The 21,788-nt window shown below is 39.7% G+C and overlaps 1 protein-coding gene and 1 long non-coding RNA gene across 2 annotated transcripts; both read left to right on the forward strand.

The window, feature by feature from the left end:
* Nucleotides 1-11,270: 11,270 nt before the first annotated feature.
* On the forward strand, nucleotides 11,271-12,175 carry LOC115482968. Its single transcript, XM_030223507.1, has one exon. The coding sequence runs from the start codon at nucleotides 11,410-11,412 to the stop codon at nucleotides 11,980-11,982; it is 573 nt and encodes a 190-aa protein (XP_030079367.1). The 5' UTR covers nucleotides 11,271-11,409; the 3' UTR covers nucleotides 11,983-12,175.
* A 6,015-nt stretch (nucleotides 12,176-18,190) lies between these two features.
* LOC111598410 lies at nucleotides 18,191-20,025 on the forward strand. Its single transcript, XR_002751377.1, has 3 exons — nucleotides 18,191-18,268; nucleotides 18,323-18,476; nucleotides 19,924-20,025. It is a non-coding gene; the product is annotated as an uncharacterized LOC111598410 (long non-coding RNA).
* The last annotated feature ends 1,763 nt before the right edge of the window (nucleotides 20,026-21,788 follow it).

Consider the following 21,788-nt stretch of genomic DNA (forward strand, 5'->3'; position numbering starts at 1 on the left):
CAATTAACTGCTTCGGCTGACCAGTGACTAACCAAAAACAAAAAAAATGGTTGGCAGCTCTCGAACGGGACACGCACACACACACACAGGTAGCGGGGTTGAAGGGTTGATTGCTTGAAGGGTTGACATACTGGCAAAATCGAAGCACAAGGGGCGCCATCTAGCGAACGCTGGCGAAACTAGAGGGCAGTAAAACTAAATACCCCAAGCGCGGCGTGTGTGCGTGTGTGTGAGCCTTATCGATTCGCATAAATTAATTTTCATTTAAAACGAATACGAATGCGAATAGAACGAATAAAGTCAACGACGGCTGTGCGGCATTTTTTATATACTAACAATAGCAACAACAACAACAAATGCTAACGATAATGGGCAGGTACATAGCTATATATATATAAATATATACATATATATATATGTATATGTTTGCATATAGAGCCAATATATGACGAAAGCGCCGCTGCCTCTGCCCGTCGCGCATTGCATGTGAAAACCCATTCGTTACCTTTGTTAAAAAGGCCAAATTTAGCCGCGACGGGACAGCAGCAGCAACAACTACAGCGACAACGCGCGCGATGCTGTTGCCACAGTGGCACATCGGTTACCACGTAATCCTAAAATGATCGAGAGTAACTGTTAGTAAGCAATTGATCGAAGTTATCGATAGGTCAAAGGATTATTGATCGATTTATCCTAAGGTCAAGTATAGCTAGATCGCTAGATTCCTTGATGACTGGAGGATATTTCTCAATATAAAACAGTTGACTTTATTATCGATAGAATGTTGTTATCGATAGATCAATTATTTATTGAGATATTTACTTCAGATAAAAGGCAGTACGTAATTCACATTGTTACACTTAGTTTCATTGGGTTAAAGTTAAGCTGATCTAAAATTCGATAAGAATTTAATGTAAGAAAGACAAGCCTCTTAACATTAGATTTATGTTAAAATTGAATGGGAGAAACCTTAACAGCCCATCAAAGGAATAACAAAAAGAGCATAGTAATTGCTAAAACTTATGCTAAGAAATATTGCAAACGATTTATGAGTCAGTTATTAATCGATGAGCGGAAATAAAACGATAATTTATAATCAATCTTGTGAATCTGCCCAGAAGCTATACAATAGTTTTAGCTCTTTGGTGTGAAAACTATCGAATATCTTAAGTGTTTCTACTAAGCTCCGTGGATAGAACCCTTACCATAGCCCAAATTCAATTCGCATCGACTATTTCTATTGTGCAGTCTTCACGTTTTGAACCACTGTGCGACGCTGGGCAACGGCATGTGAAACGCATACAATTCATATGCAAAGCTACACAGACACTCATGGGACACACACACACACATTTTTATACTTACATATATATATAGTATATATGTACGACTTTGTATATGGTATAAACTTGACTAAAAGGACTCGAGGGAGATATTAATCTACTTCTTTTTTTATTCATTTTTTTCCTTCTTTCGGTGTGCGCCAGCAAACTGGCAAAGCCAAAAACGTTTCATTCGCTCCGTTCATTATTATTACCAACTATTCGCGGTTTTTGTTGTTGTTGTCGTTTTAACCTGATACCGAAACCGAAAACTGAACGGAACCCAAGACCACATAGAGAGAGAGAGATAGGGCGAGCGAGCGAGAGAGAGAGTGGCAAGGAGCAAGCCGTCGTCATTTTCACTAGTTTTCAGCTGCTTTTCATTTTCCAAGGCATGAGCTTTTCTCAGTTCTGCCTTTTGTTTTCAGGCAGCGCTCTTAACTTTTATTGTTAACATGCAATTCATTTATTAATAATATTCATATGTCAGTGGTGCATGTGGAATTCTAGACCCCTCCATCTCCCACTTTAACCACCCAAGACACAACTCCCTGTTTCGTAACTAACATATATGTATGTTATATATATATATATATATATATATATATATATATGATTGTGATTGGATTTGTTGTACAGGGGTTGCCGCTGACCTGTTTAAGTTATCGGAAAATGTCAGAGGCTTATAGGTTGCTTATAACTAGCAAGAAAATATTATTTTTGGAGTATGTTCTCCTTTGTTGACAAACTCCTTTTAATCGATAACTGAAAGTTATCATAATCTGAATTGATTTATGATAAACATATATTCCAGTCCAGTCTAACCAGTCTAATTGTGATCTAGTTCAACTCGTAATATAAAAACGGACGTCTGCTATTAATCGATATGATATCGATAGCATAATCAATGTTAATTCATGCAATTAAGGCTATCGATAACTTCAGCAAAAACTTGTTTTGCTCTTGGCTTATGAGTGCATGTATGTCAGACCGCAACTATTTGGCTTCTATAGATTCATAGCTAGACTAACTCCATGTTCCTCTTCTGATGTGTATCAAGAGTCGCGTTCATTCAGTTTTTAATTGTCATTTTTATGATGGAACACGTTTCTATAGGTTTCCTTCTAAAACCTATTTTGGGCATTGAAAACGAGTCCAAACAATAATTTGTATTTGTACAATCTCTGATACTATCTTATGTGATCGTTATTCAAAAAATCTGACAAATGTCATTAAAAAAAGTTTTTTTTTTCTTTTTTTTTCTGTTTTGTTTTATAAAGGTTTTCATAAGTACATAGTTTTGGTCTCTTGGTCCGTGTGAACAAATATAATATTTTGTAATAAACGTGTACTGAGATTTAATTAACTTCACACGTTATATATGCGCGCAGACCCTATAGAGTGGGCCTCCCCGCCCCAGCTCTCGGACCGTTGTAGCTCGGCTATTGCCGTCTCGCTTCAACACACAACATTAATAATTTAACGAGTTTAATTTGAAAAACCTTTAAAGGTAATTAACGTATATTTTTGGCAGTTTTATTGCATGTATTGTTGTTTGTTCATCTCTCTCCCTCTCTCTCACTCTGTCTGTGTTTTCTTGCCTTGCATTGGTTGAGTAATAAGACAGGTAAGTACATACCTATATATACTTAGTGTATACGTGTGTGTGTGCTGGCATATAGACGTGCACATAAGATTCATATTTAGCGGCCGTATTTGCTTTATTTCATGTTGCCAAGCGTTAGTCAGTCAGCCAGCTCGGAGAGTATTTAAAAAATTACTTAATTGTTGTCATAAACTGTCGACAACGACAACGACCAAGTCAAAGCTAAAGCAGCTAAGCGCACTTAGCACAGTCAGTGCCAAAAGCAAGCGGACAGTCGAAAAATCAATGCGAAGTGTTTGTCGAAATTGATGAGCAAAATTCTGGAAATTTTAAAATAAAATCGAACTCGAAGCATATAGAAACTTAACTTAACTTAAAAGAAATTTGATTCATGAAAGTTGTTATTAAACAGACAAGAGGGGGAAAAGGACACAAGGTGCCTCTTAGCGTGGCATGGCTAATGTCATGGAATAATTGGTTCTACTTATTGCAACAGCTGCTTCTTCCGCATTGCAATGAGCTGCGCACAGCTGTACGAAAACTTTCTACGCGCACTGTATTTTTTTGGACTATACATTTTAGTTCAAATCTCAGGCGCACGGTGAAAGAAAGAAACAACCAAAAATAAACAACAACAAGAAAACCAACAACAGCAGCAACAACAACAACTCCAAAGTTGACAGCTAACAAAACAGTAATCATAATAATAACTGAAAACTGGTTGTTAATAATAATATTTTATTATTATTGCATTACTTGGTAATGATTAATTTTAAGACTTGCTTTAGTTTCACACACACACACTCGCACACACTTACGTCTCTGGCAGGTGAGCGGGGGTAAAGGAGATGTCACTGCTTATCGTATCGTATGCGCATTATAACTAAGCTAACTATAAATTTCAGGTAGATAAATATGTACGGACGCGAAGTGAACAGCCAGCGTCAGAGCTTTCTAAACATCTCCCTTTCCCTATAGCGAGCGACCAGACTTAATAGGTGGAAGGAAGTACCTGGTTCAATTACCTGTTTTAAATTTAATTTGTTATATAAGTTCTTTTTATTTGACGCGTTGACTGGTTTTATACAATTAATGGCCCGCTTATGTTAAGGCAGCAAGCAGAATTTATAGTGAATACGAATTTGAAATTGAGGAATGCAATCGAAGCATTGCTTGATTCATTTGTTGTCTTGGCTTGATAATGTTTGTCTTCCTGCTTAACTAAAAAAGTTTGAATAGAATTTCGAGCATGTCAGAAGCTATAAAAATCGATATTAACCGATGCATAAGTAAACATATAGCGCAAAATCGATAAATATCGATATAATTTTCAATATTTATCTTCTACATCATTTATGTCTTATTCCTATTGGCTCGGTATAGGCACTTACTTTTCATAGAAAATGATTAAAAAGTTTATTAAATTTATATATATAAATTTGATATCTTACAGCCGTAACCTATATCGATCAAAGCGCTTTTGGTACTGATAATACATTTCTACATCGATAATGATCGATTAATTGTTTTCAATAATCAATCACTTGATTGATATAAAAAAACATAAAACTAATTATCGATGGATAGTTCTATGTAGGAACATTGTGTCATAGAGCAATGCTCAGGCCTTAGCCTAGCTACGCTTTTGTAGATCAAGCTGGTTTAATAGATCATCTGATAATAACTACATACGGAACATATATATACATATATATCTTTATTGTTCAACTGATTGCTGTGGAATTTCCCTGTCAGGAATGCGAGTTTCTGATTGCAATAAGTCGCGCTTATTTTCGTTTCTTTTACTTACATATATTTGTTTCCGTTAAGTAGGGGCGTGAGGTGGGGTTAGGCACTTTTAAATTGCATCATAAATTCAATTCAAATAAAGTCGAATTCACATTCACTTACTCATCCAGCTGGCCGAGTCAAGTCGTGCTTGGACTGATCTTAATTGAAATTTTGTGATCTTGCCTTTCAAAATGATCGTATTTATGTGCGTGTGTATGTGTGTGTGTGTGTGTGTGAGTGTGTGTGTGCATATATTCGACATAATTCCATACGGTTCAGTTCTGTTTGTTTTGCGTTTTTAATCAGGAAGTTTTTAATTGCGTCGTATATTTCAACTGGCAGCTAACAATATCATCAAGACTACTAACCTCCCCCTGGCTACCCCTAAGCAATGGCTGCCCCCACCCGGCTCGGCCGCTACCCCTCTACTCCTTGGACAGAGAAGCTGAGCTAAAACCCGAAAGCCATGCCGCATCGCTCTGCGTCCGACCTCTGCGTGTGGCGTCATTTAATTGAATTATTTCGAACGACTATAATAATAACGACAACATCAGCAAGCAGCAGCAGCAGCAGCAGCAGCGAGCAATGGAACAAAAAGTCGTCAAAAAAATCAAAAGATTTTTTTTGCTCACTGTTTGCTTTTGCTGTTGCATTGTTGTTGTGGCTGTCGTGTATATAATTAATTTTTAATTTGACTCGCAGAAATTGGGTAATAAAAATTGTAAATTGTAGCAGCAGCCCATGGCCGCCGCCCACCGCCGCTACCCCTTCCAGCCAATGCCCTGGTCAGCCACAAGGCAAAGAAAGCACAGCGAAAGGCGAGCAGGAGCGAAAGAAACAGGTAGACTTGAAATAGAAGTTTGCTTTGTTTGCATTTGCCTTGTGCACCCTTTTTGCTCTAGCTGGCCCTCTCACTCTCTCACACACACACACGCAGAGTTTGACGCCCACTCTGCCGGTTGGTTTGCACTGTTCAATTTGAACGTTTCGCCTGCTTCGATTTCTTTGCTTTGGTAATTTTTCTTTGTCGCCGTTTTGCATTATTAAAAAAAAAGTAAACAGCGACTTTTTACGGTATTCGGTTATTTTTTGTTGTAAATTTTTAAACAAGGCACTGCCCCGCCCCCTGGCTTGGACTAACGGCAGCTGCTGCTGTCCAGCACGCAAAAATTATTATAATTTCCCTTTGGCTGTTAACCGGTTCGCGTTCGGGTTCGTCCGTCTGGGGGTTCGGGTTGGTTTTTATACAGTTTTTCTTTCTTTATTTTCTTTATTTTTTTTTTGCGATTCGGTTCGTCTTGTTGCTTACGCCTTTGACTTTGCGCTGGGTAATCGCCTTCGATATGCCTCGACTTCGACTTCAACTTCGACTTTTGGCGGAAACGGAAACGTAGCCAAAATGCGACGCCCTGCAGCCGTCATCGCGGCCGTCGCCTGCCTTTGTCCGTGCCTCTGCTGCTGCCTCTGCAAGCTGTTGTTATTTTTCTGGTGTAACAATAAAATTTTTGTATCCTTTTTTCCTTTTTTTCTGCTTTTCTCCAAGACGTTACGAAAAATCAAAGGCTGCCACATGCCGCCCAACAATGTTGACGCCGTCCTCTACCTCCCTCCGCCCCCAACCAACACCCCTCGGCTGCGACTTTTGCTGTTGTTAAAAACTGCGGCCGCAGCCAAACACCGGCAACCATTTACTGTAATTCCTTTTATTGTTGCTGGCCCGTGTTGTTGTTTCTGTTTTTCTTTTTTATTTTCATAAACTTTCAATAATTTTTTACTTTTACCCATTGGCTGTAGCGCTACGACGAAAGTCCAAGGCATTTGAGATTAGTTCAAAGAAGAGAAGGCCTCTCAGAGTCTTAACCAAGTGTTTACGACTATAGGAAATCACTCTAATACTAATACTAATACTAATACTAGTACTAATACTAATACTAATACTAATACGAAGACTAAGACGAAGACGAAGACGAAGACGAAGACGAAAACGAAGACGAAGACGAAGACGAAGACGAAGACGAAGACGAAGACGAAGACGAAGACGAAGACGAAAACGAAGACGAAGACGAAGACGAAGACGAAGACGAAGACGAAGACGAAGACGAAGACGAAGACGAAGACGAAGACTAAGACGAAGACGAAGACGAAGACGAAGACGAAGACGAAGACGAAGACGAAGACGAAGACGAAGACGAAGACGAAGACGAAGACGAAGACGAAGACGAAGACGAAGACGAATACGAAGACGAAGACGAAGACGAAGACGAAGACGAAGACGAAGACGAAGACGAAGACGAAGACGAAGACGAAGACGAAGACGAAGACGAAGACGAAGACGAAGACGAAGACGAAGACGAAGACGAAGACGAAGACGAAGACGAAGACGAAGACGAAGACGAAGACGAAGACGAAGACGAAGACGAAGACGAAGACGAAGACGAAGACGAAGACGAAGACGAAGACGAAGACGAAGACGAAGACGAAGACGAAGACGAAGACGAAGACGAAGACGAAGACGAAGACGAAGACGAAGACGAAGACCAAGACTAAGACGAAGACGAAGACGAAGACGAAGACGAAGACGAAGACGAAGACGAAGACGAAGACGAAGACGAAGACGAAGACGAAGACGAAGACGAAGACGAAGACGAAGACGAAGACGAAGACGAAGACGAAGACGAAGACGAAGACGAAGACGAAGACGAAGACGAAGACGAAGACGAAGACGAAGACGAAGACGAAGACGAAGACGAAGACGAAGACGAAGACGAAGACGAAGACGAAGACGAAGACGAAGACGAAGACGAAGACGAAGACGAAGACGAAGACGAAGACGAAGACGAAGACTAAGACGAAGACGAAGACGAAGACGAAGACGAAGACTAAGACTAAGACGAATACTAATACTAATACTAATACTAAGACTAATACTAATACTAATACTAATACTAATACTAATACTAATACTAATACTAATACTAATACTAATACTAATACTAATACTAATACTAATACTAATACTAATACTAATACTAATACTAATACTAATACTAATACTAATACCAATACCAATACTTATACTAATGCAGCGCATTTTGCAGTTGATATAGCTTTCACTTTTGAACTTTGCCAAAGATGTTCTTACTCACGTCTTTGCATTTTTTCCTTATTAATTTTGGTGCAATTTTTCGCCCCCTTTAGCGGGTTTTCGTTGGCGCTTGCCCCTTGGCCCTATCCGACTGGCGTCTTTGATATGGCTATTGTTGTTGCTGTTGTTGTTTATGACTGTTGCTGCCTGCAGCTTATCGTAATTCATTTGGCGTTTTTCCTTTCGTTTCCTTTTATTATTTTGCATATCTGAACGGTCTGCATTAATTCTATATTGAATCCTTTTATAGACCGTAAGGAGTTGGCATTGCCGTCATCTGTTAGTCAAAGCTTTGGTTACATAAGTTTATATATATACTATTTTTTATTGTCTGTCTGTCTGAGTGAGCGGGGGGCGTGTGTGTGGCTGCAACTTGAAGTTGGCTGCATTGCGTGCCAGCGTTACTTTAAGTGTTTCCCCACAAAACAAAAACAAAAATTGTCAGTTAAGCGACCCACGAATTACTTGCACAATACAGAAAAAAACACAAGCCTCGGTTCCCAGTGAAAAGTAATTATATGCCACACATATTGAATCATTCTCTTCTCTCCCAACCTCTCCCATACACATACATATATATTGAACAGATTACAGATCTGTGCTCCGGAAGTTGACATTAAACAGACTCAAAAGCTAAAAGGAAAACGCCAAAAGAAAGAACAACAAAACTGGAATAAAGTGAAAAAGTAGTTAAATACATGAAAATTACAAGTGCAACAAACAAATAAATAAATAACATTAAATAAATTGAAAAACATGAAAAAGACTCCACTCCAACAACAACGGAGCGAAAGGAACTGAAAGAATGAAGTAGACGAATATTGAATGCTCTGTTAAAAGTAAGCGAAATATGAAGTTTATAGAGTGCTAAACTTAAAATGAACTCGAGATAATTTTGTAAGGAATATTAGTTAGGTATATGGAATATACGTTTTAGGTAATGGATATATGAAACTTATAGAGTGTTTCATGAAAACGAGTTCTAGATAATATTATAAGATTAGAGGTAAGGGATATTTATAAGGGTTAAGAGATATATGAAGCGTATGGCGTGTTCCTCTGAAAATGTTCTCTAAATTGTCTTATAGGATTCACGAGATTATGTATACAATATATGTCTATCTGCGTATATGAACTCTTTATATATTATATTATACATTAAATATTATATACAATTCGTACTCAAGACATTTCAATTTAAGAATTGAAGTCAGCTTAGTCCAATCGATAGCTCACAGTATAAGTACCTTTTGGTAGAGTATCAGCAATGGAAAACGGATTTACTAAAACTGTCTCAAGATATTCGGATATTCGAGTTGTTTCCATGCCATGTCTATGCCATATCATATCGGGGCAGAGCTCACACTTATTTTTTAATTGTGGTAGAAATGGAGTAATGATGTGCTACAGTGGATACCCGGCAGTTGATACCGTGATACCGACTTCGACTTTGAGCTGGGGCTTCAACTTGGGCACTCGGAAGTGGGCATTTTTACTTAGTATTTTATACTATTATTGTTATTATTTTAGTGCTGTCGCTGGTGAGCAAACAGAAAGTTGCACGTTCGCCCAGCAATGGGGCAAGCAGCAGACGCAAAGCGCCGAACTTGGAGAGCGGGGTGGGGGAGGGAGGGGCTCGTCTAAGGTAGCTGGGAGCCACGTTTCTACGCAACCACATCCGGCATTTGTGTGAGTGCAAGATTTACGCTCCCACACACGGAAAAATGCTTTTGGAAAATAAAATTTACTTAGCCACCGACTGCCACTCTGACCGAGGCTGCGAGAGCGCGAGAAAGTTCACTGGGTCAACTTGGTAGCGATTGTGGGCCCGGCTCTGGTTTTGGCTTTAGCTTTGGCTTTACCTTTTGGCTGTAGCTCAGACACCAACTTGGCCCGTCCTGTGCTTGCCTTGATGTTCAGCTGTCAAAAGCCGCAAGGGTTCCAACTCGAGTAGCTAAAAGTATAACAAAACTTGCAACATTCACTTGCCACTTACAGCTGCGTAGGTTGCACTCAGCCTGAATCATAATACCGTTCGCCACAAAGGCGTTGATGGGGTCTTCAATTGCCGCGATACAGCTTAAAGTCTTATAGTTCCGAAATTCCAATGCCTTTTCTTAAGCCCATGTTCCCTTTGAGCCAGGCTCACATTTCCTACACAACTTTTCATATTGACTATACACACTCTCATTGCAGTCCTTCAGTGTCACTTTCTTTTAATTTAATCTATACTTCCTTCCACTTGTCTGCGTTGCTTTCCTCAAGCACTTTCTCTAGCTTCTTGTTATTAAAAATTTGCATGTCGTCGAACCTGACGTACGCCTGTCAGGACCTGGAAATTACTTTTTTTCTGTTGGCCTCTTAGTTGAATTAGTCGCTCCTAATAATAATACAGTAAAGTTTTTTTATACGCCTTACATAACATTTTTTGTATCATTTTATTTATTTTTTTTTTTGGTTTTTTTTTCATTTTTTTTTGTTGGCACCTTGGCAAAAGAGAGTTCGAGGGTCACGCTGGCTGCCCACCGGAACAGGGTGCATTGAGCAGGGCGCCGAGGGTTGAGAGGGGAGCAACTGTGACTTGGTCTTAAGTCCATCAATCATCAGTCACATTTCGAGCTGCGCTGCCAGCGTCGCGCACTCAACGTAACATTCAAATCAATCAAAATGACGACGAAGCAGCAACGACGACTTCTGGCTGTTAAAACGAATTGGCAGCCCAGCCAGCCCAGTCAGCCCAGCCAGGCAGCCAGTGGGACTGCCCATTCCCATTTATGCAAAACAAAAAAAAAAAAGCAAAAGAAAAACGTATAAATAATTTTTCATCGAATATGTGAAAATAGCGAAAATGTGCTGCGGCCTGATGAAGTTGTTCAGGCTCAAACTCGACTACCCTACCCTGCCCTGCCTCTGCCGCGGCATTTACACCCACTCCAGTGGCTGTATGATGAGTAATGTGCAGGATCGTTGCTGCCCGCTCGCATTCGGAATGGGGCTGTTGGAATAATGTTCATATGGCGTGCGCTGGCAACAGGCACGACAAACTCTGCACTTTGGCCCATATGGCCGAAAGTCCACATAATGATCGATAATATACTGCCTCATGAATGCTCTTAAATTGGATCCGAGAGAGAGAGAGGAAGGGCTTAGTTATGGCTTTCTTATAAGTCTTTATCCTTCCTTCATTTAAGCTTAGCTAACAGTCAGTAAATCAGTTAATTATCAATCAATAAAAATATTTCTAATAATATATCAATCAATCTATCTATCTATCAATCTATATCTGATCAGATATTCACTTGGGTTATTTTCCTTGTGTTAAATCTAGTAGACTTTTCGTTATGTTATACCGGAGTTGGCCATGGAAATCCAAAAAGTTTCCCATTGGCCTCTGGGTGAAAATATATTCAGTTTCACTTCTACGTTTAGATAATAAGCATTTCATCGTTCTTTCCATTAATCTCTAGTTTTTGTGTTTATGTTTCACTGCTATCGAAATTTTATGTGATTTGAATTTTAGAGTGTAATTGCAAAATTGTTTCGTGATGTTATCGTTCGTTAAGTTATCACAACCTTGGATGAAGCCTATTCGCAGCACTTGCATGCTTTTCTTACGCTCTCCTACACGCCATTACAATGAGCACAGCAATAAGAGTGAAGACGACGACGGAGAGAGGCCAACAAAGATCTCGGCGGCTGCTCAACTTGCTCAGACCGTGGAGAGCGATACCAAGCTGGAGTCGCCCGAACCGGTGCAGCGCATGGTCGAGCTGGAGAATGTACGTTCCCGGATAAACGAGCTTGATCAGCGGAAGTTGCGGCATCAGGAATACGCCCAGATGCTCAAACAGCTGATCATCAAGCCCAGCAACTATACCCAGGAGCCGAAGCTGCCATTTAAACAGCCCCTACCAGCCAACAACATGCGTCACTCGCTTCGCAACTGCTCCAGCATCGAGGAGGTACTGCTGTTGACCAGTGATCCATATCAGCTGGCAAACGAGCTGGTTCGCCTCTCCTGGGAGCTAAATACCGAGAAGCGTAAAAACGATGTCGTACTGGAGGGCTATCTAGAGCTAAAGCAGGAAATTCTCAAGTCCAAGTTGAAGCCCAACTAGGAATAGAAGCGGTTCACATCTATATAGCTATCAAACGAAGCAGAAGAGAAACTGACGATATTGGCAACATCCGTAGACATATGGCATCATCGTTCACGGGCTGTCGTTCAAATAATTTGCTTAACAAGATTTTTTGTCGTTTGCAAAATGTATTTTTCACAACAAATACTCAGTTGATTAAGGTTAGATAATATAAATACAGACGTTTTATTTATCATGAACGTTAGCATTTGCTGGTCGGCTTTCATTATCTTTTTAGCTATATCGAATAGCCTACAGTTGGACAGGATGTCATCAATAAGTCGTGTGATCAGCTCCATAATAAGTCGAGCTGCATCATCGTCACTGCGATCATCACGGTAGAGCGCCGTATATGCGGATTTTTATTTCGATTTTTTTTGTGTAAGCTATAAAATGTAGTTTTATTAAAGAAAACGAAACAGATTCTAAAGAATTTTTCGCAAGTTGTTTCGGTGTCGGCGACAACGACGACATAAATTTAAAACCACCTACACATAAATTTTTCTAGATATTCATACGACAAAACAAATAAAAAAACGGCACACAAAAAATGAACTGCAATAATCACAACAACAAAAACAAGCAGCAGCAAGTGCAACTGTCAACTATTAAATGACATTTAACATGCCTACGAGGAGGCAGCACGATCTGAAGGAGGTGCAGAACGCTGAAGGGGCAGCTATGCAGCAGTGCAGCGCTGTGTCGTCGAGCTATGGCTGCATTAGTTTCTTAAAATATCATTTCAAATTTCAAATCAAGTCATCAGCAGTGCGCCAGGCAGCCACAGATCCAGCCCAAGACAGCAGATCGCGAGACGACGGAGACCAGGGCAACATTCACTCTCTGTATATCTGACCGGGGGCTGATGACAACAGCAGCAACAGCAGCAGCAGCAGATTTTTATTTATCAGTCGTCGCTGTTGTTGTTTTTGTGGAGATTGCATGCACAAGTACACATATATGGATATTTTCAATTATAATTTATATGCGATCATATACGTATTTTTAGACAAATGAAATCTGCGCGCCCCAACTACAGTGCAGTCCGTGTTGCCAAGTGTCAGCTGATAATAAAACTAAATCGAAGCGAACTAAATAGAGAAAATTCCTTGAGGAAAAGTAGCTGCGACAAGTCTGCGAGTCGCCTTTCCCAAGTCCTTTGAAAGTTGCATAACTTTACAAATATTAATTGCATTTCTCTAGTTCTCATTTTTACCGTTTTCTATCTAGAAATTTGCTTGCTTTATATCCTCAACACTTTGGAAAGTTTTATAGTTCATATTTGTGATCTGGCAGCGCCTGCGCATGCAAATGACTTTGCGAATTTTGTAGCGTTTTGCTGGCAGAGCTTGAACTCGATCTTTGGCTTTTGGCTTTCTGCTGCGGAGCTCTTTAGAAAGTTTTATTTGTTATTTTGGTTTTTTTTTGGCAAATCATAAACGCGACTATCAAAAATGGCGCCAGCAACTATACAACGCCGCACCAGCATAACCAGCGCCTTGGCACCGCATCATGGTCATGGATCAAAGCACAGCACAGCTCAACTCAGCTCAGTTCGGTTTTACTTGGGCTGGAACTGAGTTTGGCTTAAAATTTAAATATGCCAAACGAAGTCGTCGTACAGTTGCCACGAAGTTGGATAAGCTGACTCAGCCAGCCAGTCAGGCAGTCAGTCAGTCAGTCAGCCAAGCGCGTAGGGCTCAACGCCGCCGCCGCCCTCGTCCCGCGTTCCCCACACAACCGTCAGCTCCTCTCTAAATAGTGCGTCCCGGGCACGCATTAAGTGCGCACGAGTCTTGGGTTTTTGGGTCTTATCTATGTAGACTTGCCTCAAACGCCGCATTCCACCTGCTTCAGACTGTGCGCCATTTTGGAATTTTGTTTTCTGGACGAATGCGCCTAATTTAAATTAACTAAAATTCATATACATATCTCTCTATCTATACGCATATATATATATATATATATATATATATATACAAATTTGGAATTTGAAATTTGGAATTTGAAATGTTATGCTCATTGTTAGATTTAGGTGTACGCGAGTTATTTTGACTGGTTTTTTTTTTAAGTTTTTTGTGGGTTTTTGTATTTGGCTAATTAGCGTGGTTCATGGGAAACACATGGGGAAATGGCTCTTGGCTCGTTTCCACCCGCAGCCCATAACCCAAATTTCTTTTGAAGCATTTATAATGCCAAGTTGCTTATTCATATTAGGTTTTTTATTCGTTTTTTTTTTGTTTTCGGTTTTTGATTATTACTATTCTCTCTTTTTTTGCATAAATTAAACCTTTTTTGTACATCAGCAGACATGATTTTGAAATAAAAGCCGCGTAGATAGCTAGATAAATATAACGAAATAATATATTAGTTGGATATACATATTTCAAATATTAGTTGATATACATAGGCATCTTTTGATATCGGTTTAAGCTAAAATAAAGCTAAACAGTATTGAATTTATATTATATAAATACATTTTTCAAAATAAAATAATTTCAAAAAAAAATATTTTTTTTAAGAAAATAAAAAAAAAATAGTGAAATCAGAGTAAAATTTTAAAATTTAACTTAAGTACATTTCTTAGTGGATAATTAATTTTTTAAGATTTAATTTAATTATATTTTTAAATATAATAATTGTTATTTACATTTTGAACAAGATAATAATTTTTTAAAATTTTGAATAGAGATTAAAAAATTAAATGTTTATTTAAATTTGTAAAAAGATAATGTATAATTTAAATAGATTTTTAAATAATGAAAAATTTGAATAAAATAGCCTACAATATATATATCTATCAATATATGCATTCGTATATATATATATTTATTTTTATACTATTTAAATACTTTACATAACAATTGAAAATTTCACAAAAAACGAATCCGGCTTATGCGCTGCAATATGCCCTGGGCAAAAGCGTGTAGCGCATAGCCAAAAAGTTATTAAAGCGTAAATTCGAGACTATTATGATTATGTAGATCTCGCAGTACCCTGTGCGTATATTGTTTTAAGCTTTAGTGCGAGGTTCACACTATAACAAAAAAAATTAGTAATGTCTGCGTGTTGTTGTTGTTGTTGTTTATAGTGTTGCTCGCATTTAGTTTATTGTTGCTATTTCACCAGTTGGCTGGCTGAGTTCAATGACTAATTTATGAAAGTTAGCCTGACTTGGCTTTTATTGGGCATGAGCCGGAAATACCAAGTGCGCGCCTCCCCCAGCACTACCCCACCCATGCTGCTGCTCAGTCAGACTGAGCGCTCAGGTAAATAGTTAACATTCAATTGCCGAGCTATCTCTGAAAATTTGTAGCAAGAAGTTGCAACTGCTCAAACACAAACTCAGAATGAAAAGGCAGCCGACAAGGACCTTTCCGGGAAGGGCGGACACGCTGGCTTATCTGCGGTCGCGGTTGCCTCAACCATTTTCGTGTTGACATGTGAATTTTCGCACGCACTTGTTGCACGTTGCGCGTTACCTGTTCCTCATCTATTTTTTCTGTTTCCTTTACTTTGCGGCTAACCAGGATGCTAATCGGCCTCAGTGCTGGGCGTGTGCCGACAAGAGCCATGTCCAGGATATCCTGTGCTTCTTCAGCGTGTGATAACTGCATGTTGCCCCTGCCGCTGCCATCATGCACTCCTACTCTTACTACTAGACCTCCTCCTTTGCTTCTTCTGTGTGGAATTTTAACGCCCGTAATTGAATTATAAAGCGCAGTCCGAAAAATGATTTAATTGTATATATGGCACAACTGTGTAAATGGTAAATGTGGCACACATATACTCAAGCTCACACGCACACAGACATATATATATATATCGAGTATATCAGCATCTATTTGCTTTGGCATTTGCCGACTCGCCGACTAAATCAATTTTTATGTCGCACTTTGCAGTTAATGTGGAGCGCCGACACCGGCCACATGCCCCATTTGGTGGCAACACCAACTGCCCCTCAGCCACGTACATTAAATATGCATCAAAAATTGATGATGATGCATTTTTAACGATTCGACAAAGATTTTTATGTCGTGCATTTGACAAGATTCGACAGAGTCAACTGACGGATTGCCAAGCTGATCCGTGATCTGCAGCATGATGCATGATCCATTCCTGTCCCATACAATAGTCGTTGCTGCTGCTGTTGTTGTTGTTGTCATTGTTGTGTGTCTGGCGAGTCGATTGGATTTTGATGACCTTTTGATAAATTCCCTTTTTTCGTCTGCCATTATTCGATTGTTAAAGGCTTTTGTTTGATGTGATTTGCTTTCAATAAGAACGCCTACATCAGCACACACACAAGCACACACACACAGGTGGGACAGTAGTACATGTCAACGCCGTTGGATGGCGCTGTAGGAGCAGTTAGCCGCATCGCTTTGGCTCACACGCTGCGCGTCGGCCTGGACAGGTCGTAATTATTTTTGTGGCCAAATTGAATTGAATTAAATTGTGAATGTGAAACAGCACAAGAAGCAGAAGTACTAGTAGTAAAGAAGAAGCAGCAGCAGCAGCAGAAGTCGCTGTAGAAGTAGATGAAGCCAAAGCAGCGCACAAATGAACAACGAACTTTTTGGCCACAGTTGAGCGATTCTTGGGTGTCGTTGTCGTAGTTGTTGTCGTTGTTGTTGTTACTGTTTTGTGCTCATCGTCACTAGCCAGTGACGCCGCGGCTCACTTGCACCTGCACAATGACGACGACGACGACGACGATGGCGACGACGACGACGATGACGCTCCACACCGAGACGACGTCGCCTAAGTATCTTTCCCAGTTGCTGTTGCTGTTGCTGTTGCTGTTGGTGTTGCTGTTGCCATGCCCAACTACACACTTCCAGGCACTGTGGCAACAGCCATCATCAGCATTCGTGGCCACTGTCACTGTCAAGCGTAATCATAATTTATTGTAATTATTTTGTATTATTTTTTAAAATTGTTTTAATGAGTCGTCGCCATCGTCGACTTCGCCAGCAGCGCCTTTTGTCGACGTTTCTTTGGCTGTCGCTGCGATCGCTTTGGATTTTTACCTGATTTTCCAACAGCATGAATTCAACAACGATGTTCAGTTAATTTTACCGCAGTCACCTCGATCTGCCAGTAATTACATTATAGATACCAGTACGTATTTCCATGTTATGATTACCGTTGTTTGCCAGCAACAGCAACAACAACAACAACAATAACAATAACAGTTGCTGTAACGACACTTTTCTGGCATTTTGTCAAACGAAATTTCATAATCGGAAGTGTTGACTCTTTATGTGTGTATGTGCCAGTATATGTAAGTGTGTGTATTCAACTGCTATTACCGAGTACTTTTAATGAGGCTCAATTATTGAAATTTCTCAAATGCAGCAGAGCTGTAAGAAATCAACTTCCCTACAAGTTTTGTTTTTAGCTTTGGATTACATGCGATTTGCTGCTGTGGATGCTATGTGGAACGCAATAAACATAAAGTCTTTCTATGAGCGATGGCTCCTTGTTAATGACAAGTCGAGGCAGTTGTGGAACGCGTGTGGAACCTATGAAGGCTAGTGCTTGGAATTCAAATGTATAGGCATACGAAATCGCCAGGCTTAAAATAAATCCTGCTTTACTTTAGAGTGAATGCGTCTCATAGGTTGAAGATGATGATTTGATTGCAGGTGAGATACAGAGATGCATGTATATATATATACATACATATCCCCATTTCTCTCTCCAAATTGAGCAAGTGATGACAGTTTTAGATGCTGACGTTGTCGCATTGCTCAAATGGCTGGGCACCTGTTGATCTTATGCAAATATCAAATAGTTATACTCTGAACAATAAGATCCCTTACAAGATCCACAGAGGCATGGACAAAGCAAGTACACATGCTCATTTTGATAAGAGCGTGTTGTTGTTTTCAAATCTTTTGTTTGAACTTTATCAGACGAGGCTTGCGTGCACTATACAGCGCATGAATTGGGTGCCGGGGAGTCAGGTGGATGGGAGGGGGAGGTTATGCGGCTAGCGGGGGTGTTGTCTCCGGTCTACGTATTTGTATGTGTATTTTGTGTTGTGTTCTTAAAGATTTCTGGCTTTGATGTGGGCTGTGACGATAAGATAGCATTGTCCACAAAAAGCAACGCTTACCACGGCTCTGTAGGGGAGTAGGGACGGAGCAGATTCAGCCTCTGCCTCAGTATCACAGTCAGTGTCAGGGCTAGTGGCACTGCATGCCAAAGCAATGAGGCTGATTTCCTAGAATAAATTGTGATTTCGTTTAAATAGTTGGTAAGTTGCCCGCCCCCCCGCTCGACCAAACAACAAATAACACATATCTTAAAGAACGCTCTACAACAATCGCAATCAAACAAATTCCAAAAAACATTCTGTTTACATGCTGATAATGGAGGCTGTCAAATGTCCAAAAGCCACAAGACCTGGCATCTAGAAGAGCAAACAAGATTGCGACTGACGCACAGCATCACCAACTCAATCGGTACCTGAATCTATATTTTGGGAAATGTTACTATATCTTTGTATTATATTTTATCTGTATCTGTATCTGTATCTGTATCTGTATCTGTATCTGTATCTGTATCTGTATCTGTATCTGTATCTTTATCTGTATCTGTATCTGTATCTGTATCTGTATCTGTATCTGTATCTGTATCTGTATCTGTATCTGTATCTGTATCTGTATCTGTATCTGTATCTGTATCTGTATCTGTATCTGTATCTGTATCTGTATCTGTATCTGTATCTGTATCTGTATCTGTATCTGTATCTGTATCTGTATCTGTATCTGTATCTGTATCTGTATCTGTATCTGTATCTGTATCTGTATCTGTATCTGTATCTGTATCTGTATCTGTATCTGTATCTGTATCTGTATCTGTATCTGTATCTGTATCTGTATCTGTATCTGTATCTGTATCTGTATCTGTATCTGTATCTGTATCTGTATCTGTATCTGTATCTGTATCTGTATCTGTATCTGTATCTGTATCTGTATCTGTATCTGTATCTGTATCTGTATCTGTATCTGTATCTGTATCTGTATCTGTATCTGTATCTGTATCTGTATCTGTATCTGTATCTGTATCTGTATCTGTATCTGTATCTGTATCTGTATCTGTATCTGTATCTGTATCTGTATCTGTATCTGTATCTGTATCTGTATCTGTATCTGTATCTGTATCTGTATCTGTATCTGTATCTGTATCTGTATCTGTATCTGTATCTGTATCTGTATCTGTATCTGTATCTGTATCTGTATCTGTATCTGTATCTGTATCTGTATCTGTATCTGTATCTGTATCTGTATCTGTATCTGTATCTGTATCTGTATCTGTATCTGTATCTGTATCTGTATCTGTATCTGTATCTGTATCTGTATCTGTATCTGTATCTGTATCTGTATCTGTATCTGTATCTGTATCTGTATCTGTATCTGTATCTGTATCTGTATCTGTATCTGTATCTGTATCTGTATCTGTATCTGTATCTGTATCTGTATCTGTATCTGTATCTGTATCTGTATCTGTATCTGTATCTGTATCTGTATCTGTATCTGTATCTGTATCTGTATCTGTATCTGTATGTGTATCTGTATCTGTATCTATATCTATATCTGTATCTGTATCTGTATCTGTGTCTGTGTCTTCACATAGTTCATTCATCTGTATTTAATCTGTATTCACTTTGGTATTAAGCTACTTAAATATTAGCTTACAATAGCCTGATATACTTCTGTCTTTATTTCTGGGCTTTCTGTGGCTATTGTTGTTTCTGTTTCCTTTGCTTTTTTGCTTTATTTACTCATGATTGTCGCCATCATCGTGCTGGGCTCATTATTTTTATGGGTCTTTGTGCCCAGCGTTTCTACCAAAAGTGATCTAAATCTATTGACTGAACTCCCAGAGACCCCCTTCCTGCCATTCCAGAATGGAGCTGAAGTCGCAGTCGGAGCTGAGGTTACTGCAGCTTCTTCTGCTGGCTGCCACCTGAGAACCTGGCAACAAGCGAATGGCTTGCTATAATTTTTATGACGCTTTATGCTGCCGCATTTCTGACTAACTATTTATGCCAGCAGCAACAGCGGCAGCAGCAGCAACAGAAGCAACAACAGCATTCACTTATATTTTTATTGTTATTCATGCATAATGCCAAAAAGATAAATAACAAATAAATTTCTTACTAAGAGTATGTACTCTGGGCCCACTTCTAGCTCTCCCAGTTCCACTCTTCGTCTCTGTCTCTTTCTCAGTCTCTCTTTCGCTCTTGCTTGTCGAATGCTATGCGGTAATTATTAATAAATGCTGCTGCTTTTGGCTTTCGTCTGCGCCTCCGCTCTCTAATAATATTCACGCTTCGCTAAACATTGAAGAAAACTTAAAGACTCTGGCGACGGCGACTGCGACGGCGACTGCGACTCGAACTGGAACTAGAACTAAGGCTGAGTCTTAAAACTGAGACAGTGAATAGACCCTGGCCTGGCTCTCGGCCTGGGCCTGGGCCTAGGCTTGGGCCATGCCCTTAACGCTGCGACCGACAACCAAGAGCCGACGACCAATTGTCTTTTGGCATATTTTCAAGTTGAACGCTCGGCAATTTTTTTTCGTTTCTGTACGCTTTTTTCTGTCTTTTCTCTCTCTCTCTCTCTCTCTCTCTCTCTCTCTCTCTCTCTCTGTCTCCGTCTACCATTTCTAGAGATTTTCTAGTGCGATTAAGCGAAAAATGAAACAGTCTCATAAAAAATATCGCTGTGGCTCAGCGCCTGACTTCAAGTCTCCATATGTGTGTGTGTGTGTGTGTGCGTATGCTTGCGTGTGTGTGTATATGTGTGGATAACAATCAAAACTCAGCACATACATAAAAATTAAAAAAATGGTGGCTGTTATTGCGTTGTCGTTAGGCTTGGGCTCAGATCTGAGAGCAAATTGAAGTTACCTGATGTTATGCCTGCAAAGTTCAATGGCAAATTGCACTGTGGATTGCATGTGGATGCTGTGTTGCGTGATAAGTCTGCAACTGCAGTAGATTGCATTATATAGCCTGCTGATTGAATATCTTAGTTCACATTAGGTTATTGGGAGAGAATCTATAAGATAACATATATATTAATTATATTATTAATATTAATATATTAATTAATGTGTAATTGATCAACAATGCTTATATTCTTCCTTTATTCTCTGCTAGAAAGCATTTATACAGTTCTGTTCATAAAAATAGTAGTGCAAATGTGTTCGATTAGCTAGATTTATAGACTGCATTAAGCTTGTGATATCCAAATTGATCGGTTCAAGAACCTGTGGAGCAATACAACTGTCGCACATGTCAAGACTAGCTCGTCAACTGGCAGCAGTGGGTAACGCTTCAATAACTCATCTGAAAGTGTTCGCCCCCTTTTGTGCCGAATGCAAATTTCGTTGGCCGCGCTCTCTGGGCCATGGAGCGACTGGCTTTGGCTCTGGGTCTGGCTCTGGCTCTGGCTGCTTTGCATATTGACATCATCATTTTGCCGAGACGACAAGCTGTCAAACAAAACAATTGCTGTCAAATTTACTACGATGAGCCAAAAGGAAGTCAGATGAACAAAATACAGCAACAACAACAACAACAAAATGAAGCGAGGTATGCGAAAAAAAATACTCGATGAAAAAAATTGAGCTGTCAGTGTTTTTTTCTTTTATGGGGGAGCAATTTCAACATATCAATAAATTTTTGACAATTTCTGTAAGGAAGCGCACACACAGATAGAGAGAGAGAGAGAGAGAGAGAGATCCAAAGGCAACTGAAAACGAAG

This window comes from Drosophila hydei, unplaced genomic scaffold, assembly GCF_003285905.1.
Source record: "Drosophila hydei strain 15085-1641.00,03,60 unplaced genomic scaffold, DhydRS2 tig00000232-arrow-arrow-pilon, whole genome shotgun sequence".
In the NCBI taxonomy this organism is placed as follows: Eukaryota; Metazoa; Arthropoda; class Insecta; order Diptera; family Drosophilidae; genus Drosophila; species Drosophila hydei.